General features: G+C 36.6%; 1 protein-coding gene and 3 long non-coding RNA genes across 5 annotated transcripts; 3 read left to right on the top strand and 1 right to left on the bottom strand.

Moving 5' to 3' along the window:
- The first annotated feature begins 2960 nt into the window (after window positions 1-2960).
- LOC141387675 (uncharacterized) lies at window positions 2961-4222 on the top strand. The gene is made up of 2 exons (XR_012408596.1): window positions 2961-3258; window positions 3339-4222. It is a non-coding gene; the product is annotated as an uncharacterized lncRNA (long non-coding RNA).
- Window positions 3179-13568, bottom strand: LOC141387674 (uncharacterized). Its single transcript, XR_012408595.1, has 5 exons — window positions 13184-13568; window positions 12709-13114; window positions 12434-12635; window positions 11312-11490; window positions 3179-3733 (listed from the first exon to the last, which is right to left on the bottom strand). It is a non-coding gene; the product is annotated as an uncharacterized lncRNA (long non-coding RNA).
- A 162-nt stretch (window positions 13569-13730) lies between these two features.
- Window positions 13731-14866, top strand: LOC141387676 (uncharacterized). Its single transcript, XR_012408597.1, has 2 exons — window positions 13731-13903; window positions 13984-14866. It is a non-coding gene; the product is annotated as an uncharacterized lncRNA (long non-coding RNA).
- Window positions 14867-19451: 4585 nt separating this feature from the next.
- On the top strand, window positions 19452-22382 carry thoc5 (THO complex subunit 5). 2 transcript variants are annotated; one of them, XM_073957664.1, is made up of 7 exons: window positions 19452-19697; window positions 19755-20120; window positions 20190-20299; window positions 20359-21087; window positions 21145-21351; window positions 21412-21948; window positions 22026-22382. In XM_073957664.1, the coding sequence occupies exons 3-7, from the start codon at window positions 20216-20218 to the stop codon at window positions 22257-22259; spliced, it is 1791 nt and encodes a 596-aa protein (XP_073813765.1). In that variant the 5' UTR covers window positions 19452-19697; window positions 19755-20120; window positions 20190-20215; the 3' UTR covers window positions 22260-22382. The 2 variants fall into 2 exon arrangements, with proteins under 2 accessions (XP_073813765.1, XP_073813764.1); XM_073957663.1 differs by lacking the exon at window positions 19452-19697 and having other exon boundaries at window positions 20028-20299.
- Window positions 22383-27218: the final 4836 nt, after the last annotated feature.

Below are 27218 nucleotides of genomic sequence, written 5' to 3'. Positions count from 1 at the left end.
TCTTTGAGGGCGGCAATGGCAGCACTCATCAATGATTTGTCCTTTTTATGAGTTTCACTTTAACCGTTTCCAATTCTAACCTTGGGTAAATATTTTCTTCAATGTTTTAGCATATTTGTAAATTTGTGAACCCGGTTCATTGAATTGACAGGCATTCCTGTGGCAAATAATCGCAAATCAATGGGATGTTTAATAACATTATAGTAATCAGGATACATTTTCTTCGGGGGCAGTAGCAAAAACATTCTATGCAATGGCCGGTCATTCATTGTGCTATCCACCGATATCATTACAGATGCAATAGTTCTTCATATAAATTCAAGTCATCTTCCTTATTACCGGTACCAACTTCATCGGCTGTACAAGTCAAACTTCTTTTCATCGGCAATGCCACAGCATCTTGATGATCTGTTGTGTCGAGTTTATAGACTCAAAGTCTTGCACCAGCTCATCCAAATTTTCAACAAATCAATTGGATTGTTGACCACATCACAGTATGATGGCTCTTGGCGTCACTATGAATGTGTTACACAACATGGAACCATCTTTTTTCAAGCAAGGTGCAGAAAAGACTGTCGACATCCTCCAATGCAATAGGTTTTGTCATCTCGTCTTCTTCATAATTATTGAGATCATCTGAAAAAATAATCAATTATTGATTGTAAATATTTTATTTAGAGATATACAGTGACACAGAAAAGTATACATACACCCTACAAAAATGCAGTTTTGGCTAAATCGTTGGGTTTTTTACAGCAACAACTGCATTGTGTGGCTCCTTGGTGACGAAATAACCATAATTACACAAATGTATTTTAATCTAATACGTATATTTAATACAATTAACGAAATTCAATTTTCACAACACAGAAAAGTATACATACACCCCAAGGAAATACGAGTATTATCATACAATTTATGGAATTAGTAGAAAAATGTATACATTTTTTAGTTTTGGCGAATGTATCTGGGTTTCTGAGATATATTTTAGAGAAAAGAAAATAATTTTTGGGGGTCAAATGCTGTTATTTAGGGTTCAATTTCTTATATACCTCGTTAAAGCAGACCCTTGATTATTTTTTTTTGCGTTTTTAAGTATTGTACTTTATAAAAAGCACAAAATTCGTATCAGATGGCAAAACTTGAGACCCTAGAAAGCTTTGAAGTTGCTTTTGTGCATAATATACCTTCCTGAACGTCGATAAATGCACGTTTTCCCTCAGGTTTTTCAGGAAGTAAATAGATTGCGCGGAATTCTTGGTGCAAATTACATATAGATGGCCTTGAATTGCCTTGTAATATTGTCGGATACAATCATCGGGCATCAATTGACTGAGAAATGTACAATTGTACGAAACGTTTCGCGCCTATAGTAATGGTAATGATCATAATACGAAAACGACGTTGTTCACAGTACAAATTTCATGCTTTTTTGGTAGTGCTTATATTTTGTTGCTTTAGAAGTTTTGGGAACAGGTTTGTAACAAAATATGTCACATTTCTGATTCAATTAATGCCCAAGGATTGTATCCAGACCATATTACAAGGCAAGGCGCAATCTATTTACTTCCTGAAAAACCTGAGGGAAAACGTGCATTTATCGACGTTCAGGAAGGTATATTATGCACAAAAGCAACTAAAAAATGTATACATTTTTCTACTAATTCCATAAATTGTATGATAATACTCGTATTTCCTTGGGGTGTATGTATACTTTTCTGTGTTGTGAAAATTGAATTTCTTTAATTGTATTAAATATACGTATTAGATTAAAATACATTTGTGTAATTATGGTTATTTTGTCACCAAGGAGCCACACAATGCAGTTGTTGCTGTAAAAAACCCAACGATTTAGCCAAAACTGCATTTTTGTAGGGTGTATGTATACTTTTCTGTGTCACTGTATATCTCTAAATAAAATATTTACAATCAATAATTGATTATTTTTTCAGATGATCTCAATAATTATGAAGAAGACGAGATGACAAAACCTATTGCATTGGAGGATGTCGACAGTCTTTTCTGCACCTTGCTTGAAAAAAGATGGTTCCATGTTGTGTAACACATTCATAGTGACGCCAAGAGCCATCATACTGTGATGTGGTCAACAATCCAATTGATTTGTTGAAAATTTGGATGAGCTGGTGCAAGACTTTGAGTCTATAAACTCGACACAACAGATCATCAAGATGCTGTGGCATTGCCGATGAAAAGAAGTTTGACTTGTACAGCCGATGAAGTTGGTACCGGTAATAAGGAAGATGACTTGAATTTATATGAAGAACTATTGCATCTGTAATGATATCGGTGGATAGCACAATGAATGACCGGCCATTGCATAGAATGTTTTTGCTACTGCCCCCGAAGAAAATGTATCCTGATTACTATAATGTTATTAAACATCCCATTGATTTGCGATTATTTGCCACAGGAATGCCTGTCAATTCAATGAACCGGGTTCACAAATTTACAAATATGCTAAAACATTGAAGAAAATATTTACCCAAGGTTAGAATTGGAAACGGTTAAAGTGAAACTCATAAAAAGGACAAATCATTGATGAGTGCTGCCATTGCCGCCCTCAAAGAGGAAGTAAATAGTTCAGATGATGAAGATACCAGTAAAAAAAGGAAAAGGACCAATGTGGGCCTTATTCGATCATCATTAGAATGCACCAGATTTTTCAAAGAGCATCCATTGGGTACATAATTACGGAAGCTTCCTGAACTTTGTTGCGTGGTCTTTGCAGTTTTTTATTTTAATAAAAAAAGAATCGAAAAACCCGACAACATTTCTTCGCACAACCGACCGAACAAGACACCGTTTTAAAAATGAGGCGCGGAAACGGCAAGTAGATGCTGGTGAATAAAAAGTGGTGCCAATTACAGGGCTGTGTTTGAGTAGGGTAATGGAGAATGATAACAGATGACGAGATACAACCCTGAAGTTATGACAGGTTTAGTAGTACCTGGGTGTAAAAGAAAATAAATAAACTGAAGGAAAATAAAAGAAAATTATTGGAAAGTAGGGGAAAATTTTAGCGTCATTTCCCAGGATATAAAAGGGCCTAGAACCTAAAAAGCACGTCAGAATCAAGTGCCGTGTCTAACCCCTAAGTTGGGATATTAAACCTCAACGTTCACCCAGAAAACAAAAAAATAAAACAAATAATTATAAATTATTTTTCAAAAAAACAATTCAAATATTTTATTTAAAATTGTGTTTTTTTTTAAATGTTGTGGGCAGATTACCAACTACGTAAGTTTTAATTTTGGTGCTTGTATTTAGTAACAAGTAGTGATTGTTTGGTGTTGTGTTTATTTTATTCTTTATTTAAGATTGCACCAACAATTTAAAAGAAGACATCAACTGTCCTCCTCGACGATCCAAAAGGGAGGAGGGCAGCAACATTTTATTCATCCATTTGGAAATTATCCATAAAAATACATCGGGGAAGCAGAAATAACCTTATTATGATTTTTTGGTTTTTGCTGTGAACCACACATATGATTGCCTGGATCATTGGAGAATTTATGTAAACCGTGCGTTTCTGGTGCTTGCCAAGAAAACCCTTCCTTTGCTGAATTGAGTGAAAGATTGATGTAAGCCTTTGATGCCAGGTAAATTAAATAGTGAAATCCCCCGTTTACACTGCTTACGAAGAACGAATTTATTTAATTGACGGCCATTTCGCGCATGAGCGCCAATTATCAAAAGGAAAAAAAAAAAATACCTGAAATGAAAGTAATGAGAAAACTTTGAATTAATTCTTAATATAAAAAAATATCTTGATTCTAATTAATTTGATTTTTATCGTAAACTAGATATGTTTTAAAATAAGTTGTGTTGTCCATACTCAATATTTTAATGTTAATTTTTTTTTATGTGAGGGTTATTAATGCCGCCATTTAATATTAATCGAGTGTAGGATTACTTCTCAGCAAAATTATCATAAAAGCATTAATAAGACTACCAATGAACAGTCTACTCACCGCTTAAGAGAGCTCTTTTAGGTAGGGAATTTGATAGAATTTTATTGTGTGTGGCCGAATTGGCATTGTAATTGGAAAAGAGAGGTAATCTGAGTCAGTGACTCGCCATTTTGTCCCTAATTTCGGTATTAATAATTCATTTTTTTGTGATTATGAATTTTTGTTAGTAGGTTAAGAAAAAAAAATGACTAAGCCATCAATATATTTTTATGCTTGATTGTCAAGAAAAATTATGTGCTAGTTTTGTGTTCTAAATGGGGTAATACGATGTAAATTGCTAGGTAAGTGTGTGTGGAGTACGGGGCCCTTTTAATAATGATTGATGAAGTGGACTAAAGGGTCAAGGTTGGGCGGGCTATGTGTGGGTGTAATTTTCCATCAAGCACCTTTGTCACTGGTATATGTAGGGTTGTATTTGTTGTTTGTGTTCTTGTCTTTGTATGTTCAAATTCATTTATTGTTTATCCCCTTGGGCTGATGGTGCCAGGGTTGGGACCGCCTTGAGTACAGCTCCCCTGAACTAGCTGGATACCCCACCACAGTGCCGCATAAGACGGATTATAACAATATGGCGCCCAATTTAAAAAAAACAAATCATAAAATGATTTAATCTCAATACACAGTGCAATACCACCAGTGCGCTGTAAAATAGACCTATGATGCAATAAACCAAAAAGACAAATATCGCATTTTCTTATAATGCAAATTTTGCAACCACAATTTCCCTTTTGAAATTGTGTTAAATGTGCAATAATTAGCTATAAGTATGAGAAAATTAGGATATTTATTTTAAAAATTCCAAAATGGTCAAGTGCAATAGCTCTTGTTCGTCTAATGTAACAAATGATGTATTGTTTATGACCTGTTCTGTTTATGTGTATATGTTTTGTGATAAGTAGTTTCAATAGTCGTTAGAGAAAACATAAGGGGAAATTTGCAATTGCTTCAGTGACGAAGGTATCACAGAGTGCATTGCGCAAAGTACTCGTGTACGTGATCTCTTTTCTTACTAATATAGGAAAACTGCCGTAGTGTTTGATCTAATTATGTGTTTGTTCAGTAATGTTAATTCCTAATTAGCAATATACCGTGACAACCAATAGGACACATTGATTTAACATGATTAAAAAAAAAAAAAAAAAAAAAAGAAACAAATGTTCATAAAAAATCCACACACTTTCATAACCAAGCAATTGAAAATACATCTTATGCCCTCTTATATGTATGTTGAAAATTAAAAGTAAAAAAAAAAAAAAAAACTAAAACTAACCTTTAATATTTTATGTTATTTGATTTTTTGTATTGTTTGTTTAGTTCATTAACGTATTAATAACTAGTTTATCCAGTAATTGTTTTTATTTAGGTAAATCTGCTTTCATTTTTTCATACATTATTTCTTTCCACAACATTTTTGTTTATATCATTGCCAAAACGTAAATTAAAATCACTGTTAACATCCGAGTTCAACTGTCAATTATCATTATAAAATCTAATGAGTGAACAGATAGGTGGGAAAAGACGTAGCAAAAGGAATCGTTTGTCAGCTTTTGATGTTAGTGTTTTTTCACCTCAAACTCCTAGACCCAAAACGAAGAAGAAAAGAACAGAAGTAATCATGGCCAACAGAGAAGGCTCAATACAAGATTTATCAGGTACAATTAACAATCCCAATGCTAGTACGAGTGCTGGCGCTCGAGTACCAGAGAACGAAATGGATCATATGATTAGAGATATGGTACAAGAAAGCGTAAACGACGCTAGAGCTAGCATTAGAAATTTAGTACAAGAAAGTGTCAGCCAGGAAATGGAAAAGTTTCAATCTGCAATTCAAAAATTGAATGAATCTATCGCCAGATTATCGGTAGGTCGTAACCATGATCCAAACCCTAACCCACAACCACCGTTACCCCCTAGGCCTCAGGCTCCGCCTGGACCGCACAATAGTTATACAAACGCGAGCCGCCAAAGCTCGGATGTGCCGCCCATATTTAATTCCAATTACGTTCAACCCTTCAAAGTGGAACGGTTTCACTTAAATTTTTCAGGAAGACCGAACACATTATCTGTCGAAGACTTTATTTACAGAATCGAATATTTTCAAAAACATTATAGATTGTCCTGGGAGGAAATTCTAAATGAGTTCCACGTCCTAGTGTCAGGACCCGCCTATGATTGGTACTGGCTTCAGCAAAGGAACGAAGCCATAACTGATTGGATGTCCCTTAAGTATGGATTAACCGAAAGGTTTAAAACTAGAAGGACATGTTTCGAGGCCATGAGAGATCTCATGGAACGAAAACAGCAACCTGGGGAAACCATAGACACATTTTTTCACGATATGAATCTCATGCGTTCTAAGTTGGAAAAACCCGTCTCTGATTATGAGATGATTACATTAATAAAGAAAAATCTTCGAAAGAATCTATCTAGCATTGTCTATGCAATGCCTGTGAGTTCCGTCGAACAACTGAGAGTCGAGTGTTTAGAGATTGAGAGGACGTTTTTTAGGCGTGAAAATGTGGCACCGCCACCACCCACACCCATAAATAGACCGATTCGGGTTAATGCTTTACAAGAAGAAGAAGTCGATAATTTCCGTAGGTTTGAGGAAACAGATGAAGTCCAGGAAATAGCGGCTATAAATATCCAGACTGTCTGCTGGAATTGCCAAAACCCGGGGCATGTCTTCCGTGAATGCACTTCCACTCAAAGAAATTACTTTTGTTTTAAGTGTGGTAAACCCAACACTATAACACCAAAATGTGCGAATTGTGCGTCGGGAAACTCCCGAAAGAACATGGTTGCAGCGGGAAACCATCGTTCAACGGAACCGCACAAGGGAGCAAACCCGCTGACAAACAAGTGAATGAGAACCAGTGTAATAATTATCCATCAATACGCCATTACCTACCACTAGAAGCAAGGCAACAATACTATGACCGTGTAAAAACAAAAATTTTTGGCAACATTGATGAAAATAAACCGATGGAAAATCCAGAGAAAAAAACATTTAAGAAACAGGAAAAGAATAAACAAAGGATCCTTAAGCTAAGACAATACCAAAAGGAGAATAGAAAGCGTAGAAAATCTTTATGTGAGACCATAGTACGATGCCAAGACATAAGTGATCCAAGACCATATGTGTTCATTAAAATCAGGGAGAAAGAGATACAAGGCCTATTAGATTCAGGGGCAACTGTAAGCCTTTTAGGTAAACCGTGTCGAGAAATCGTAGAGGAATTGGATTTGGAAATTCAACCTTACACTTCCGATATAAGTACTGCCTCTGGGAAAAGACACAGGATTTTAGGCAGAATTCAAGTTAATGTTGAGTATGAAGGAAAAACTAGAAAAATGAATTTATATTTGTGTCCCGATCTACAGCAGGATTTGTACCTAGGAGCCGATTTCTGGCGTTTATTCGAAATAGCACCAGAAATATTTCCTTTAAATGAAGTTAATTTAGACCTCCAAATAAAAATACATGGCGATTCAAAAAACGAAAATACAAAAATGCATACTTTAACTGAAGATCAAAAGAAAAGGTTAGACGAAGTCATTAAGAAGTTTCCAACATTTGAGGAGAAGGGTTTAGGATGTACAAGGATAGAAAAACACGCTATCAAGTTAGTGGAAGGAGCACAGCCTGTCAAGGATAAACACTATCCCTTATCCCCAGCTGTTCAAGACATTGTTTACAAGGAGATAGACAACATGCTCGCTCTGAATGTAATTGAGGAGAGTGATTCTCCTTGGAGTAATAGGACGACTGTTGTAAGAAAACCCGGGAAGAATAGATTTTGTCTGGATGCCCGGAAACTAAATGCGCTTACCGTAAAAGACGCATACCCTCTACAAAACATAGATGGGATACTTAGCAGAATTGATCAAACGCATTTTATAAGCAGCGTCGACCTGAAGTATGCGTTTTGGCAAATTGAGCTGGAAGAAGAAGCCAAGCCATATACTGCCTTTACGGTACCAGGTCGACCGCTTTATCAGTTCCGCGTAATGCCGTTTGGACTTTGTAATGCGGCGCAGCGACTCTGTCGCTTAATGGATAAAGTTATCCCTGGCCGTCTCAAGTCCAACGTCTTCATCTACCTAGACGACCTTCTTATTATCTCAGAGGATTTCGATAGCCATATAAAATTGCTTAACGAAGTGGCTGAATGCTTACTAAAAGCAAACCTCACAATTGGTCTAAAAAAATCGTTATTTTGTTTTACCGAATTGAAATACCTCGGTTTTATAATCGGGAACGGATGCCTTAAAACCGACCCAGAGAAGATACACGCTATTAAAGAAATACCAGTACCGAAAAATCCGAGAGAGGTTAGAAGTTTTTTGGGAACCGCAGGTTGGTACCGGCGGTTCATCAAAAACTTCGCCTCCATATCTGCTGCCCTTACCGATACCCTCAAAAAGGGCCAAAAATTCTCTATTAGTCCAAAGGCAATGGAATCATTCAATACGCTGAAAAAGGCCCTGACCTCAGCCCCAGTCCTTCGTCACCCAGATTTCTCACGCGAATTCTTCATTCAATGTGACGCATCAGACTATGGAATTGGGGCTGTGTTGTTTCAGAAGGACGATAACGGAGGAGAAAATCCAATCGCCTTCTATTCCCAAAAATTAAATGCTTGCCAACGGAATTATTCAGTAACTGAAAAGGAATGTTTGGCAGCGGTACTAGCGGTAAAAAGATTTCGGCCTTATGTCGAATTAATGAAATTCACCATAATTACAGACCATGCTAGCCTTAAATGGCTGATGTCCTTAAAGGACTTAAGCGGCAGACTTGCGCGCTGGTCTTTGCAGCTCCAAGCATATGACTTCTCTATAGAACACCGGAAAGGCTCCGAAAACGTAGTAGCGGATACCTTATCTAGGATGCCCACCGACTCTGAGGTTATAATCGAAGAAATCCAGAATGAGGATATGTTGGGATTTGAGACGACGGCGTTTGAGAGTGAAGAGTATTGTGAACTCAAAGACACAATAATTTCGAATCAAGAAAATCTACCCGACCTTAAGGTAGAAGACGGCAAAGTGTACCTAAGGGCCAAACATCTTGATGCAGACACTAATGAATTCGAATGGAAACTGTGGATACCCCAGGACATCACCTACGCATTGATTGAAAAAGCCCATACATATACCGAAGTAGTGCATGAAGGCATAACCAAAACATTAAACAGACTAAAAACATTTTATTATTGGCCGAAGATGGTATCTCAGGTCAGGCAATACATAAAAGCCTGTCAAATCTGTAAAGAAACGAAGCCTTCCAATCAGAACATGAGACCGCCTATGGGAGAAGAAGTTGTAACCGAAAGGCCATTCCAGAAGTTGTATATTGACTTCTTGGGAAAATATCCTCGTTCCAAAAAAGGAAATGCTTACATCTTTATTGTAGTGGATCATTTCACGAAATTTACTTTTCTACATGCCATGAAAGAGGCTACTGCCCAAAATGTCATACGGTTCTTGGAACACCATGTATTTCACGTATTCGGTGTGCCAGAAACAATACACAGCGACAACGGGAAGCAGTTTGTGTCGAAATCCTTCGAGGAAATGATAAACAACTATAAAATCAACCACATAACAACGGCCTATTACTCTCCTCAATCGAATGCATCAGAGCGAGTAAATCAGTCGGTACTAGCGGCGATAAGGTCATATGTTGAGAAAGATCACCGTGACTGGGATCTATACCTATCCGAAATTGAACAGGCTCTGAGGACTTCCGTGCACTCAGCAACCGGCGTCAATCCATTTTTTTCCTTATGCGGGTACAATCGGTTTTCAAGCGGAGCAGATTATAAATTAGCTAAGCGCCTCAGATCATTAACAGATCACCAAATCGTTCATTTTAACAGAAATGAGAAATTAGAATTGATGAGAGAGAAGATGAGGGATAGCATGCATCAGGCATACGAAAGCAGCTCAAAGCGTTACAATCAACGAGCAAGAATTGTCAAATTCTTGCCCGGGCAAGAAGTGTATAGAAGGAATCATGTGTTGTCTGATTTTAAGAACAATATAAATTCCAAATTCTGTAAGAAATTCCTTAAGTGTAGAGTAGTAAGACCAATTGGAAATAACATGTACGAATTGGAGACACTCCAGGGAAAACCCCTCGGGAATTATCATGCCAAAGACATTAGAATATAGAAAAAGTGCAATAAAGCTGTGATATAGTAATAATAGTGCAATATAGGTTAATAAATGTGTGTCGTGTGTGTCCACTTTTATCAATCTATTTGACTTTTATTTAACTATATCAATAGATTATTGTGATATGATAATAATAGTGCAATATAGGTTATAAATTTGTGTCGTGAACGTCCAATTTTATCTACCTATTTTGGTTTTTTTTAAATTATACCATAATATTCTTGCCTCTTTTTCTATAGTAGTCATTAGCATGATAGTACATAACATAAATTGCCCGGCCAATAGATCTCAGGGTGTGGGAGTTCCCCACGTTGGGTCTGGAGATAAATAAATAAACCAAATAAACTAGTACAAAAAGTCTAACCACCTTAATATAGCATGTCAACTATAAACGAGTAAACCATAAACAAATCAAGGAACTAGTGCATGCCTGATAAATCTTTAAAAATCACAAATCAAACCCAAACCCCTTAATTCAAATTAAGAAGCTATAATTTTTACACCCACAGGAAAGAAATCTACCTGGAAAGGCTATTTGTTATCAAAGACATATTGATTAACCCCAAACCCCATTGAAATAATAGGACATATTTTCTTTTCAAAGTGAAAATCACAACCAAATATGATAATTTTATTAATAATGTTTAGTACTCTGGGTTTCCTATGAAAAGGAATTTTAAATATAGGAAAACAAACGATCTAATATATCATAAAATGTTTATACATCACAATAAATAATAATAATAAGGAAGGTATACTAAAATAAAAATATTATACAAATATGTCAAGTCCAATTCAATGGCGGCAGAAAATGTGTCATTTCTTTATTTATTTTTTTTTTGTTCCACGTAGTCAACAATAATAAAACATATTCAAGGGAGGAGATCATAGCCACTCCTTCCACAGGTAGAAACCAATTATCAAATAATTGCAAACGCCATTCAAAGCATACATTGATATCACAAATTCAATTTTAATAAATTAAAATATTCCGAAGACGATAGATATTTTGCACCATTAACCTTTCATGTTAATAATCACATTCATCACCTTTGGCTAATATTAATGCCACCAAGGCCCTGTCTCACTGTCAGTCAGCTGTCCCAGTATAATATAAATAGAAATGCCAAACTCACCTAAAAACAATCAGCAGCAACCATTTAGCGTTTGTGTAAACACGGGAGTTCTCGCCATTCATAATGATTAAATGAGCCAACTTGTCCATTGATGCAAAACAAAATTGATGTTGGGTAAAACACACACTGGTGGTTGAAAGGTACACAATTTCTGGTAACATTCCTTACGCGAACAAGAACTGAAAATACACAACAACAACAACAAAAAAACCAGAATTAATCAACGAAAGTAACATTTCTCTGTTTATAGTGATTCAACTGAACAAATGACTATGAGTTGAAAGTATTAAAATTATTTGTTCTTTCTTAAAATTTGTCTTCTTATTTCTTCACATTATTTGTTTTTTTTTTGTTTACACACATTTCGTTTTTCATTTGTTTAATCATTTACTTGTAGCCACAAAAACACACACACGCACATAAACATATGTCATGAGGGCAATCAGCCTGTTTATTGTTTCTCTACTGCATAACAAAAAAAGAAAACACTTTATTGTGAAGACCACATCATCACCATCATCCACCACCATTGTTCTTATATCAACATAACACAACAATAATTTTTCTTAGGAATTCGGGAACGTATGAGAACACTTTTGGCCTTGCCTTTTATTGAGTAAATCACATTCTTATTAGGAACTAAATCGCTCTTGGAATGTCATTCAAAGACTATCACTTTTCATAACAAATAATTTTATTTCTTCAAATTCACTTGTGGTCTTGTATGGGATCACTAATTTTAACCATGAATTCACTAAATATATTAAAAACACATTCACATCAATCCAGCAGCATTTTCATTATATCCACCTATTTCATTTTTTCTCACATATTTAACACACTGTTTTTACGATTATAAAATACACCTTTTCTGGCGAACATTGCTGGTTGATGATCATATTCACATTCGTACATGTTTTTGTCATTACGCGATGAACACCTTTGGGATGAGTATGCACTGTAGGTCAGGTAGCAATTAACAGGAATCTGGAGCAAAACAATTTAGCTGTTGAGGTAGTTTTTACACGTGATTTTTTTTTTGTGTGATTCTTAATGAAACCAAATTCTTTATGAGCACTTTAACACTATTGTCCATACACCATGCTTTGAGATGGAACTCACCTAACGATGACCGGCAGGCAACAGCAAATGTGGCTCAGGCAATGTTGAATTTTCCATGCAGTAAACTTTTCCATGAGTTGTTGTCATGAAACGACACAAACTGCAATTCACAAAACGTGACAAGAGACATAGGTAAAGGAAATTGTTGATGTTGCTAGGTAAATCTGGTACACCCAAAGTATTAAAATCCACTAAGGTTTATCTGTAAGGAAAGGAAATAAAGTCATAATTACTATAAAATAAAAATGAACATTTGCAACAAAGAAATACATTACCTGCGGACATGTGCGGTCAGCACAGCGTTGGCTGAGCTCCATTGAAATCGTCATGACGCAGTTACAAAAGGCAGCGACGCCAGCGTAATAGTAAAGGGCTGCTGTTGCGTCGTACAGTCATGATGGTGGAGACTTGATAGCATGTACATACAAACATGTGTGTGACTGGCGTGGGTCGAACAATTGTGACTGTGTTGGTTCCATTAAAAAGTCCATACATATGTGTGACTTGTGTACGTGACATGTACGAGTAAATTGCCCGCGAAATGCAAGTTTTTTCGCATAGCGGCACCCTCCATGCACATACACATAAGCATATTGTCAATGATGGATAGGAATAATTGTGTGTAGAGCAAGCGTATGTTAATACACGTAAAGACAATTATTTCAATGAAAACACATTTTTCTAGAAAGATAAGGAAAAGAAAATATATTATTTCTAGTTGAAATGAATGATGAATTATTCTGATCTTACCTGGGAGTTCTGTGTAGGAAAATTCACACATGAGAAAAAAATGCACGCTGAGTACCCATAACCTCGTGGTCATGAAAAATTTCCATAGTTTTTGCTTGCGTTTTACTTTTTTCCATACTTATCCAATTATGCGAATCAAAGACTACACGCACATCCCCATTCTTATTGCAAGGCACTAGAATGGTGAAGTTTTGTTGCGTGGTCTTTGCAGTTTTTTATTTTAATAAAAAAAGAATCGAAAAACCCGACAACATTTCTTCGCACAACCGACCGAACAAGACACCGTTTTAAAAATGAGGCGCGGAAACGGCAAGTAGATGCTGGTGAATAAAAAGTGGTGCCAATTACAGGGCTGTGTTTGAGTAGGGTAATGGAGAATGATAACAGATGACGAGATACAACCCTGAAGTTATGACAGGTTTAGTAGTACCTGGGTGTAAAAGAAAATAAATAAACTGAAGGAAAATAAAAGAAAATTATTGGAAAGTAGGGGAAAATTTTAGCGTCATTTCCCAGGATATAAAAGGGCCTAGAACCTAAAAAGCACGTCAGAATCAAGTGCCGTGTCTAACCCCTAAGTTGGGATATTAAACCTCAACGTTCACCCAGAAAACAAAAAAATAAAACAAATAATTATAAATTATTTTTCAAAAAAACAATTCAAATATTTTATTTAAAATTGTGTTTTTTTTTAAATGTTGTGGGCAGATTACCAACTACGTAAGTTTTAATTTTGGTGCTTGTATTTAGTAACAAGTAGTGATTGTTTGGTGTTGTGTTTATTTTATTCTTTATTTAAGATTGCACCAACAATTTAAAAGAAGACATCAACTGTCCTCCTCGACGATCCAAAAGGGAGGAGGGCAGCAACATTTTATTCATCCATTTGGAAATTATCCATAAAAATACATCGGGGAAGCAGAAATAACCTTATTATGATTTTTTGGTTTTTGCTGTGAACCACACATATGATTGCCTGGATCATTGGAGAATTTATGTAAACCGTGCGTTTCTGGTGCTTGCCAAGAAAACCCTTCCTTTGCTGAATTGAGTGAAAGATTGATGTAAGCCTTTGATGCCAGGTAAATTAAATAGTGAAATCCCCCGTTTACACTGCTTACGAAGAACGAATTTATTTAATTGACGGCCATTTCGCGCATGAGCGCCAATTATCAAAAGGAAAAAAAAAAATACCTGAAATGAAAGTAATGAGAAAACTTTGAATTAATTCTTAATATAAAAAAATATCTTGATTCTAATTAATTTGATTTTTATCGTAAACTAGATATGTTTTAAAATAAGTTGTGTTGTCCATACTCAATATTTTAATGTTAATTTTTTTTTATGTGAGGGTTATTAATGCCGCCATTTAATATTAATCGAGTGTAGGATTACTTCTCAGCAAAATTATCATAAAAGCATTAATAAGACTACCAATGAACAGTCTACTCACCGCTTAAGAGAGCTCTTTTAGGTAGGGAATTTGATAGAATTTTATTGTGTGTGGCCGAATTGGCATTGTAATTGGAAAAGAGAGGTAATCTGAGTCAGTGACTCGCCATTTTGTCCCTAATTTCGGTATTAATAATTCATTTTTTTGTGATTATGAATTTTTGTTAGTAGGTTAAGAAAAAAAAATGACTAAGCCATCAATATATTTTTATGCTTGATTGTCAAGAAAAATTATGTGCTAGTTTTGTGTTCTAAATGGGGTAATACGATGTAAATTGCTAGGTAAGTGTGTGTGGAGTACGGGGCCCTTTTAATAATGATTGATGAAGTGGACTAAAGGGTCAAGGTTGGGCGGGCTATGTGTGGGTGTAATTTTCCATCAAGCACCTTTGTCACTGGTATATGTAGGGTTGTATTTGTTGTTTGTGTTCTTGTCTTTGTATGTTCAAATTCATTTATTGTTTATCCCCTTGGGCTGATGGTGCCAGGGTTGGGACCGCCTTGAGTACAGCTCCCCTGAACTAGCTGGATACCCCACCACAGTGCCGCATAAGACGGATTATAACAACTTCTAAAATGTGCCACTAACTAACAAAATAATAACTAACAAATAATAATTTCACAAGAGAATCAAAAAACGTTTTAAAATTAAAAGCTGTTTTATAAAATATCCATCTTATGAAGGCGAGTAAATGGGATATCAATCAGATACGAATGGGAGTAAGTAATGAAAACAAAACCGCAGAAGCACTTGGTTTTGGGATGCGCCATTACAAAAAATCTGCAATGTTATCCCATTTTTCAAAATGCATTTTCATGAACAGGATTGTTTTTTAAAGTAGACGCTTGAAATTTTGCCAGATTATGTGCTTTAGTCTTATGCATTAGATTCAATCAAAAAGCGAATTTAGATTTTTTGTATTGGTAACAAATAAAAACGTAGAAAAATCTTACCCAGTCTGTGTACCACATTCAGCAAACTTTTTTCATTCCATAGCTTTATTTCCGTTTACATTTGCTGGTCTGTATCTGTTTCCTTTTCCTCACAATATTCTCCAACGGATATGGAATGGAATGTAATATTTACATCTGTGGAACTGAATAAAATACATTTTACATACATTTTCAATTCTAAATTACATACAGTTACTTACCATTCCATAGTCGCAACGTTCGGCGAATGCACGTGGCATGAGCTTCCATTTTTTACCTACTCTTCTGGTATCCTCCGGTAAAAATTGATCCCGCATATACAGTCATTCTTCTTGAAATCCTTTCCACAAATTTTAGCCCAGTCACGCCTTCTATATGGATCTAACGGAATTTTGAAATAAGGGCCTTTGTCCTTCGTTTCTATTTTATCGCACAATACGCACTTTCTCATTTCAATTTCTCTTCTCACTATGAGATATTACGCATTATTAATGAAAATATATGTATTTCTTTGTACTTACCGATGTATATGCGAATATCAAATTAAATTTTTTATATTTTTAGTTTCCAATGTGTTTGTTTGTGGATGATTTATTTTTGAGTTTTCAATACAACGGTTGTCAAAAAAAATATACACAATGAAAAACGTCATATACATTTTGACACTAGTATTAAGTGTCAATCTAATCAGCTGGGACTTGCTTTTACCTGTATTATTGTACCATGCAACTCGCAATACATCAGCTGGGCTGATGCGGGTACCTGTATGATTGTGCCATGATATAAAGGCCAGAACAGAATCAATCGTCGCTTGCTTTGCTTGCTTCCTCAAATGTCAAATTATAATGGAATGTCAGAGCCTCTTTGCAAATCCGCCTACGATCCTCTTTAAGAGGCTCTGGCATTCCTTTATAATTTGACATTTGGGAAGCAAGCGACGATTGATTCTGTTCTGGCCTTAATGTCATGTTCATACCAACATTTCAATCACGTTGTTCCCTCTCATAATTACGTATACGAATTAACCCGTTCATACGACATGGTACATCATTCATAGCAACATGATTCATATTTTCATAGTTTTTGTTTACTGATTTTAAAGAAAATTTCAGGCAAAAGACAAGTTAAATTTATTAATATGACCTGAAAAAATATTTGTCCTTCTTTCAGATATCTATTTAATATTAAATTATATTATTTTCATTCATGTTTTCTATTTTTTTCTCACAATTGTGGTGTTTTCAAAATTTTTTTAATTTATTTATTTTCAAAATCAAGGAGAGATAGAACTGCAAAACAACTTTCTGTAGTTGGATTCTGTAACTCATTTTTGCTGTTACCGACAAAATTCGGTAAAAGTAAATCGTAAAATTATGTCTAAAAACATAAAGAAAAGTTGGCGTCACTGTTTGTGTCGGTAGAGGCTAGCGACTACTTTTCGTTAACTTACCGAAAAATTTCGTTAATTATCGAATTTATAAGCATATTAATTTTACCGACAATTATCGATAACAGCAAAAATGAGTTACAGAATCCCACTACTGGTATACAGACTTTCTGGCAGGCATTTGATTTTTGTTTCTAGATTTGTACGCGAATTTAAAACGATGGGCAAGAAATGCAACTGCAATGAAAGAGAAGACATAATTTCCCAGCAAAATTTGACGGAAGGGGTTCTTTGCGATGACGTGATTTCATGTCATCTTTTGCATTGGTTCAAAGGAAGACGTCAAAGATCCGATTTTTTCATTAGGATTTGAACCAATGCAAAGGAAGTCGTGAAAGATCCGATCTTTTCATCAGCATTTGTACCCATTCCATCGATCCAATAGAGATGATGTTTGTGTTTTTATTTACACACCTGTTTATTTTCATTTTGGTATGTTCCAGTACTGCAAAAATCTACTAATTTTTACTATTTTTTCCGATAACATAAAGGTAAAATTGTTATCGTAGTAAAAATGAGTAGATTCTTGCAGTTTCTGGAACAGACCAAAGTTGTTAGAACTGTCGTCGTGATGTTGTCTTACATTTCCTGCATATCAAACAACTAAAACTTCTAAACAATTGGTATTATATGAAGTCCCAACCATCAAGTTAAAAATAGAATCGGACTGCACACATTGCTATTTTAAAAGTTCCCTTGTCTGTTCTAAATCTGACATAGAATGAAGTCAATCAAATCTCGCTTCTTGGAATTTGAAAAAAAGTCCAAAACGAAAAGGAACAAGAATCTGAAAATAAAGAAGAAACTACTTTTGGAAAGAAACAATTAAAAATAAATTAATTAAGCATAAATGGTATTTTCCATAAAAAGTCTCTCCTCCCCGTTCGTTACATTTTGTTCTTAGAGATCCCTAAAGCAAGCCGGGTTGTAGATCCCTACATATTTCCGTCACTAAACAAAAGAGTATAAATTACCAAAATGTTGTTATAAAATAACAAAATTATAAAATAAAAGTAATTTACGAAATAAAAATACTTAAAGGAGTGTATTTGGAGTCCATGTTGAAATCTGAACTGGTGATGGGAAGATAATTGAAAAACCTTTTGTAAGATGAAAGAATATCAGTTGCGGAGTACGGAGGAAGTAATCTTTTGCGTTGCAGCGGTGGTGATTACATTGCAATTTTGGATGTAAACTTTTGAAAAACTAAACTGATAAATTAATTGTAGCTATTTCATGAATTCGTTTGAATTAATAAAGAGTTTTGTTTTTCATGAAAACCATATTTCAATACAGCATTTCCATTTTCCAAACAAGACATGCAAATTTCATGCCAAGGGTTTGGTGAAAATGACATGCCAAAGCATTGGTTAAAATGACATGTCAAAGCATTGGTGAAAATGACGTGTCAAAGCATTGGTGAAAATGACATGTCAAATCATTGGTGGAAATGACATGCCAAAGCATTGGTGGAAATGACATGTCAACGCATTGGTTAAAATGACATGCTTAGGATCCAGAAAAGAACGTCATCTTTTGGGGTCCACGCTCATATAAAATTCATCGATGAAGATGCTAAAAAGATGACATGCTAGATCACTTGCACCCATGATTGAATGTCATCTTTGGCATCGAACATTTTGCTGGGTTGCTATGGCTTGAATGTATACTAGTCGTTAAACCGTTTACTTTTCGTTCATGTTTTGCAGTTTCTCTAAAAATGTTTGGGTTTTTAATAATTTTTTTTATTTTTCCTGTCATAATTGATTTATTTCGATAAATTCTCTCATTTGTTTTATCCCCAGCAAAAAAGTTTGGAAGTAGTGCAATGCAGTTATGATTTCAATACATCTTTCGATGCAGTCCACACGGAGTTATGAAAAATGCACTCCGCTCGATACATTTTAGAAGCACTCGCTTATAGATCCCTAGCCAAGCAAGCCAATTTTTTGATCCCTACAGTCGCAGTATTTTTTCTAAACACAAGAAAGAGTAGGTATGTCCCGGGCCACACTAGAGTAATTTCACTGAAATTTTGACATGAAATTATGCGTCTCTAGATCGAGTTCCATAGTAGAGTAAAATCATGAAATTGCTGTAGTGGGGAATTCGAGCTAAGAACACCTAATTTCATGAAATTTTTTAATGAAATACACACTAGTGTGGACCGGGACTATGTTCGATAACCCTAAAGTTTGTACAAACTTTTACAAAATGCTGTTCGATAACAAACTTGTTCAATAAAAGAGAAATGAGATGTAGTTGCAAGTACTTGCAAAATCTTTTTACTTGCAAAGTTATCGAACAGAGCTAGTGTCTTAAATTATAAGGTCGCCATCAGACCATCTGCTTTTTCACATGTATGAATCAGCTGTTCTGTATATTAGTATACCCAAAGTGACAACATACATGTGAAAAAGCAGATGGTCTGATGGCGGCCTAAGAATTTGTTAAAAAAAATAAAGAAATGCAAACTAAAGATACGAACATTGCTGTAATTCACGAGACGCAAATTATTTTTGAAGTGGAGTTAGTTTTTTTGGAAATCTGAACTGGAGTTGGAGGAAAAATGAAAAACCATTTGGATAATGAAGCAATATCAATTGCGGTGTCACAAAAAGCAGAGGAAATAAACTCAGCTATGATCAAATTTAATGGAGAGTTTTTATAATTTGTATTAGTGTAATAAAGGTATTATTCTTGTTTACACGAATAAGCAATGTATTTTATTTATTTTAGGATATTTGCAATGGCTTGCATTTTAGATCATCTTTAGACTGCATTAAAATTCAATCCAAAACACTACATCAAAGGCTGTGATTTGGATCGAAAATGGAGTGCATCCTAGCTGTGTGCCGTGGAAGCAAAATGGAGTGCATCCTAGCTGCGCGCTCTCTTGTAAAATTCATAGGTGAATTCATAGGAAAAGATGTACTCCAGCGGAATTTGTTCTACTGATTTAACTGCATCCGCGGATGCAAACTTTTTGCTGGGATATCTTTGTAAATGTGTGCCAAACAAATTAAAATGATAGCCCCATAAACACGGCGGCGGCGACTTTTTGTGTCACTCCGTACTGTACGATATTCTCGCCCGCTGTTTATTGTAAATATACATTTCATTTTATTAAACAAAAACATTAAAAAATAACTATAAATTACTCACATATTGTAGAAATTGTACTCAAATAAACTTTTAGGATGGCTAACATTCTAAATGACAACTTTGATCAACTCAAGGTGTTGTTTACAGAGTGCCTACAGGCAAAAAACAATCCCAAGGAGGTATGTGGCACAGAGTACAATCGGAATTATTTATCAATAATTTGTTTATTTTTTTACAGAGAATTGAATTGGAGGATAAAATAAAGACCGGCTCCCTTCTGTTTGTGCTGATTAAAAAAGTCAATCGTTTGGTTAAGTATAAAGTGCGTTCGGGACGCGAAGAGTTACAAGCCCAAAAGACTTTAGTGGACGCCAATCGCTTACATTTACAGAATTTGCTTTACGAAGTGAATTACTTGAAACGTGAAATTAAACAATGCTATAAATTCAAAAGTCAAGATGAAGATATCGATATCTACGAACCACCTAGTTCAGGCAGCAAGGCTGTGGTGTCGACGGCTGATTCCAACTTGTCTCACAAGGAACGTATTAGCCGTCTGGAAAGGGAATTAAATTTACGCAAACAATTATCGAATGATTGTAAAAATCTATTGAATGATAAAACAAAAGTTTTCCATGACATTATTAATAAAATGGAAAATCTTTCAACATTTGCGCCATCTCTTAAAACCTTGTTGAAGGCCACACGACCCTTACAGGAGGCCCTACAATTGCCAATTGAACAAAAATGGACATTGGAAAATAAGGTTCATATGCTGCAGCAAAACTTATATATGACTTATGTTAATTTGAGGGCAATTGAAATGCTGGAGGGTAGCATAAAGGTTACTGTCAATGGCCAGGAAGATGAGGTAAAGGAATACGAGGCAAGAATGAAACTGAAGTCCACAGAGCAATTGGAACAAGCTTTTCTTTTGAAACCCCATCCACTGTCTTTGCAAATCAGGGTGAGTTTTTAAAATTATCTTAAAAACAAAAACAAAATAAATAGTTTTTGGTTTTAGCTTAATCATGAGGAGAATTCTGAAGATTTTGTGGTAGTGGACATCTATTACTTGCCCTTGCTAATGATTGCCACAGCCCATTGTGAGATACGTTTAAATGAAAATAACACGAACCTGATTGAGACCAATTTGCTGCAAGATTTCCTCAAGTTTATAAATGAGGACGATTTGGGTGATGCTTTACCATATTCCGAAACAAGTTTGAATGTAAGTTACAAAGGCTTTCTGTTACATTTTCTTAATTTATCTTCTTCTTATCGCCATTAGTTACAGAAACACAACATCAATTTGGAAGATTTCAAACAAAATCTGAGTAAACATAATTTGGGTTTACCCTATCAATGGCTGCAAAAAATGATTGGAAATTCTTCGTTCAACAATACCCGATGTAGTGATATGCAAACCCAAAAGTTGAAGGATTTCACTTTGGAGTGTGTTAAAAGGATACGTAACTATTTCCAAATACGCCATCAGCTAATAACTCAAATCCGGGCCTTTGTGAATAAAAACCTTGATGAATATATTGGTGACAAAGTTGGCCACTCAAAACCAAATTGTTCACTGGTCCAATGGTCAGCAGTATCATGGGAGGAATATGAAAGCTCTCCCACAACCCTGCCGTTTGTGGGCCAAAAAATTGTCGATGAATATTGTAGTTTCTTTAGGGCTGTAATTGTTTTGGGTTCGGCGAAAATGGAATGCCTTATTAGTTTGTCGAATAAATATCCTCTAAACATACCCTTGTGGTCAATAACTGTACACTGGAATGGCCATCACAATGCTTTGAACAACTCGGCCATTAAGGTAAGCCAAGGAAGAAGAGGAGGAGGGTTGGAAAGAAATTTGTAAAAATTTATATCATTGTTTATATTTCCTTGTAGGTTATGGATCACTATACAAACTCCTTAAAGGATGGCAAACAAGGCAATTTATTGGCTGCCCAACTGATGCGCACCATGTATAGCTTTGATATATTCTTGGAAACTGAAGGACCCCTCTATCAGCCACTGGAATATAATAAAGAAAAATCATTTATCAAATCCTTTTCCAAACGTATACGTATGCGACCCTTTAAGCGTATCACAAAGGGTTCGGTGAATTATTTTAAGCAGTAAAGGCGTTTTTATAATAAAAGCAGACTTTCTTTAAAGAAGGATTCCACATCAAACTAATTAGAAATTAATCTTTAGCATTTATTGTTACCAATACAAATTAATGCCACGAGCAATGATTTCAAAGTGGTTTTTTGTTTTGAATGGATGAAATATTTTTAGCCCATCACCCATCACTAGATATACATATGTTGTACATGCATACATATCTATATACATCCAGCCTCCCCCACAAGAAGAAATCTATAAAATATCAACCAACAACAACAAACATTTCATTCACCCTAAACAAATTGTTTTGTTCATTCAACAGTGATTTCGATTTGGATAGTACATGTGTAAAAATACACACAAACATACATATGGTCTATATAAATCATTTAGCCAAGAGAGAGCCTGTAAAATTTTCTTTAATTACCCACAATGCCTTGAATTGCTTTGAGCGATCTGGACCAAAAAAATGTTGTTTTTTTTTAACTATATTCTTGTTAATAGGTAATGAAAAACAAACATTTTATATTTCGATCAAGAATTTAGTAATCGTGTGGCCAACACATGTTTGGCATTCAGAAATCGAAAGAGAATGGAACCCACAGAGATTATAAAAAGGCATCATCAAGGCCTTGAAACGTGGATAAATTTTAAATACATTTTGTAATCCTCCTTCAATGTCACAGAGCACCACATCAGAGATGTGGATATTTTTAAGAATTTTTGATAATAACAATCATCATGAGGCGATGCGGGGGCTTAAAACCACAATTTCCTTCACTCAACATCCGGGAAATGTTGAATGGGTGAAATTTTGACCACCCAAGGGATATCTACGCAGTGATCTCCTACGAATTAGAGATCCCCTAATTGCCGGGTAGTCAGGCGAACTGTTGCCCATCATTGTTTTTTTTATGAAGGCATGGAAGGCTATGTCATGGTTGATCTCGTTACTCCCATTAATTGCATGACTAATACAATTAAAAACAAGCAACGTCCACAGATTATGATTAATCCCACGGCAGAGGATTCTTTCGTACAGGATTAACACGGAACTACACAACATCACCGTTCCAGCCAGTGACTGCCACCTCAGTGTACATATATATGTATTCGTTTCGTTTTTTTTTGTGTTGGGAGCAGCATATCCCGGAATGCATGCTACGAATTCTATTGGTCCGTGCCGGGACGGAGGGAAACCTAGGACCAATATATTTGTGCTCGGTTTGTCACATCAGCCAGCATATTCACCCACATCCAGCCTTCGGTGAAACGCAATAGATGTCAGGAGTGGTTGCATCTTAGGGGTCGCTCTGGACTTGTCCACGTGAAGGACTATGTTGCTGCATGGTGTGTGAATACAGTCCCCAGTGAGTCGTCATCGGATTACGAAAGTCCCTTGTCGTCTGATTATGAGACTCCCACGCAGTCCCCTCGACAACAACCGCAATGCAGCCGTTAACACCAGCCGTTGTTATTCCAATCCCGGAAAATGCACCTTTTTCCGATTTAATTGCAATGGACTCCGAGTTAAGATCGAGGAAATAGTAGATTTTATGAGTCGTAGGTATATCAAGGTCGCTGCGGTGCAAGAAACCAAGCTCAACAACAACTGTAGCTTACAACGTTGTGATGGTTACAACGTGCTAAGGAAGAATCGCACCAGAAGTGGAGGTGGGGGATTAGCTTTCCTATTGCACCAGTCTATCCAATACAGACCTATCTCGCTTGAGCCTGTCTCTAATGACCCGAACATGGAATGTATGGGGATAACAGTCAGGTGTGGAACTGCCGAGATAGAGTTGTTGAACGTGTACATCCCGCCGAGAAATAGCTGTATCACAGATTACGTGCCTAACAATAACCCACTTTTGGATGGTCATAATCGTCTGGTCCCGGGGGGACTTTAATGCGCATCATGAGATGTGGCATTCGGTCCTCGGAAGCGACCAGAGAGGTACAGCGCGGAACAACTCTAGTTTAGTAAAAACTCTCTGATTTTTTCGACATTTTTTTCCAGAGGTAGATATTGTTGCGCTGATCTTGGGAATGTATAATTTTCTTGCGGGACGGATCCGGTTACCCGGTTATTGGACCCGAAAGTCCGGGTACAAAACCCGGGTTAGACCCGGCTCTACTGAACCGATTGCTTCAAAATGGGTATCATGGGAAAGCTTATAGAAATACCTATCTAACAAGTGGTCCATAGACACCTATAATGTAAAGAAATGAGTCCTACAGAACCGAGTTCTCAATATTCTAAGGGCCATATCTCTGGATCCAGAGAAGGTATTATAATACATGTGGCACCATTTTGGAAAGGTTAAAGTGCGAGCTATAATCTGACATGCATTAAGCGGGCACCCATAATGGGTCCATTTTCGACTTTTTGAGTGTTTTATGGAAAAATCCGGGTCCGAAAATCAGTTTTTGGGTTATATCACCTGACCACCTGAAACTAACCCAATCGTATGACTACTTGTTAGATAGGTATTTCCATAAGATTTCCAATGATTCCCATTTTGTAGCAATCGGTTCAGTAGAGCCGGGTCTAACCCGGTTTTTGTACCTAAACTTTCGGGTACAATAACCGGGTCCGTCCCCCAAGAAAATTATACATTTCCGTGATCAGCGCAACAGTATCTACCTCTGGAAGAAATATCAGATAAACTGTCATTTCCCTTGGATAAGAAGACCATCTCCCCATAATTGTCTCCATTAGCAGAGCACCCGATTTCATTACCTCTGAAAGCCGCACATTCATCAATCATAAGAAAGCTGATTGGCCGGGTTCAGAGAGTGCACCAATCACCGCTTCAGAGAACTGCCCAATCCTTCTGATGTTCGGGTAGCGGAAAGGACGTTCCGAGACATCATCACTGCTGCAGCCGCTCGCCATATCCCTGCTGGTCGAATACCCAAAGTAAGACCAAACTTCCCAGCAGAGGCGACAGGATTAGCAAATGAGCGTGATGAGCCTCGTCGAACCAACCCCAGAGTCAGGGAGCTGACACTGGAAGTTAACAGACTGGTTGGCGAGCATAAGCGGAGCAATTGGTTAAATCATCTGAAGAATTGCAACATTGGAGCCGGTATAGGTGAATTGTGGGCAACGGTTAAGTCACTCTCGAACCCTGGAAGAAGGGAAGATATAACCTTAGTCACGTTGACTGTTATTTCAATCGACTGTTTGTCGAGCAACCCCAGAGAGACAGGGCGAAGCGGAGAGTATTACGTCGCATCAGATCTTTTCCTGCCAAGGATGAACCACCACACTTTAGAATGGATGATGTTGCGAATGCCATCAGGAAAGCTAAATCATCCAAAGCGTTGGACCCTAATGGAATCTCCATGGTAATGCTGATGCAGCTGGACGAGTCGGGAGTGGAGCATCTCACAAAAGTTCTCAACTTGTCGCTAGCCACCCCCATTGTTCCCGAAGTCTGGAAAATGGGCAGGGTGGTCCCCCACTACGGATGCCAGCGAAAGTGAATCGTACAGGCCGATTTCGCTTTTGTCGCCTGTAGCAAAGACCCCTGAGGCCTTTGAGCAGACAACACTCCGGCCAATGTGGAAACGTTGGATAGTCAATTATATGTGTGGACGCCAGTCTTACGTGGAATTTAGGAACAAGAAGTCCAAACCCCGTAGAGTCAAACAGGGAGTACCGCAAGGTGGGGTGATATCTCCGGAACTGTTTAACCTCTACATCTTCTGTATTTCGCCCCTTCCAGGCGGCATAGAGATCGTAACGTATGCCAGATGATTGCACGATCCTGGCGTCAGGTACCTTCTGTGAGAGACTGAACTCCTACATAACCGATCTTACCACCTTTTTTTCACGCGAGGAATATGCAGATTTCCGCCAAAAAATCTACAGTCACTCTGTTCACCACATGGGCAGCGTAGTTTGGAAGAGAATTGAATGTCGTGGTCGACGGTATTTATTCCGGGGCGTGTGGTTGCAACCAAGTTAAGTCAACGGAAGATCCTAGTTTTTCATGAAGAAGACTTACAGTTCTCCAGGTCTTATATGAAAACATCCTGGTCTTGATGAAGAAGTGCTCCAGATCTTCTATGAAGAAGTCCTCAGGTGTTCAATGAAGAGGTATTCTGTGAAGAAGACCTACAGGTCTTCTATAAGGAAGACACGAAGGTCATCTAATGAGAAGAATACCTCGAAGTCTTCTACGAAGAAATCTCTAGGTATTCTAAAGAGAAGACCCCCAGATCGTCTATAAAGAAGACCTCTTAATTTTCAATGAAGACCTCCTGGTCATGTATAAAGAACACATCAACGACATCAAGGTACCTATGTTAAAAGTGTCAAGAAAAATCCGAAATGGGCACCTAAAAGGTACTTGTTCCGCCGGATCAAATGAGAAGACCTGTGAAATCGGGAGGTCGCGCCGAAATTCGCTAACCAGTTTTCTCACTTTCTCCTTTAGGTTGAAGCGACAGAATTACAAAACTCACGGGAGGTTTTCATTCAAAATTACCACCAAAAAAAGACTTCGCTATTATATATATGTATATGTATATATTTCTTCCGCTGTTTCAACTTAAGGGTGAAAGTGAGAATAAATCACTGGAAATTTTCGTTCAGAATAACCCTATTATTGGGTTGAAGCTTTCTTTGGAATATATCAGCCCGATCATGAATATCAACTCCCCGTGGGGTTTCTCACTCTCCCCTTTAAGCTGCAACGGCAGAGGGACAGAACTCACGGGAAATTTACATTCATGATCGTGCTGTATATCTGACATCTTCTATATTTTATAGCCCTTGTTTATACAAAACAAAGGAAAGTTTTCTTTGGAATTCATTTTAATCAGCATTACTTGCTGTTATTTTCCAATGCACTTAAAACTTCAATATCTCTAGCAAATTATAAAGATAACTTTGCAATCAATAAAAAAAAAAAACAAATGAATAATTCACAGCACAACAACAACGAAATTCGCGAATAA

This window comes from Musca autumnalis, unplaced genomic scaffold (assembly GCF_047663935.1).
Source record: "Musca autumnalis isolate F117 unplaced genomic scaffold, ASM4766393v1 scaffold_5, whole genome shotgun sequence".
NCBI lineage: Eukaryota > Metazoa > Arthropoda > Insecta > Diptera > Muscidae > Musca > Musca autumnalis.
This window is presented reverse-complemented; position numbering and strand designations above follow the sequence as displayed.

Bases quoted from the DNA above. Each gene is read 5' to 3' on its own strand.
- thoc5 (XM_073957664.1), top strand. From the start codon at position 20,216: ATGGCTAACATTCTAAATGACAACTTTGATCAACTCAAGGTGTTGTTT. The intron at 20,300-20,358 runs GTATGTGGCACA...ATTTTTTTACAG, and splicing joins CAAAAAACAATCCCAAGGAG to AGAATTGAATTGGAGGATAA. The intron at 21,352-21,411 runs GTAAGTTACAAA...TATCGCCATTAG, and splicing joins ATTCCGAAACAAGTTTGAAT to TTACAGAAACACAACATCAA.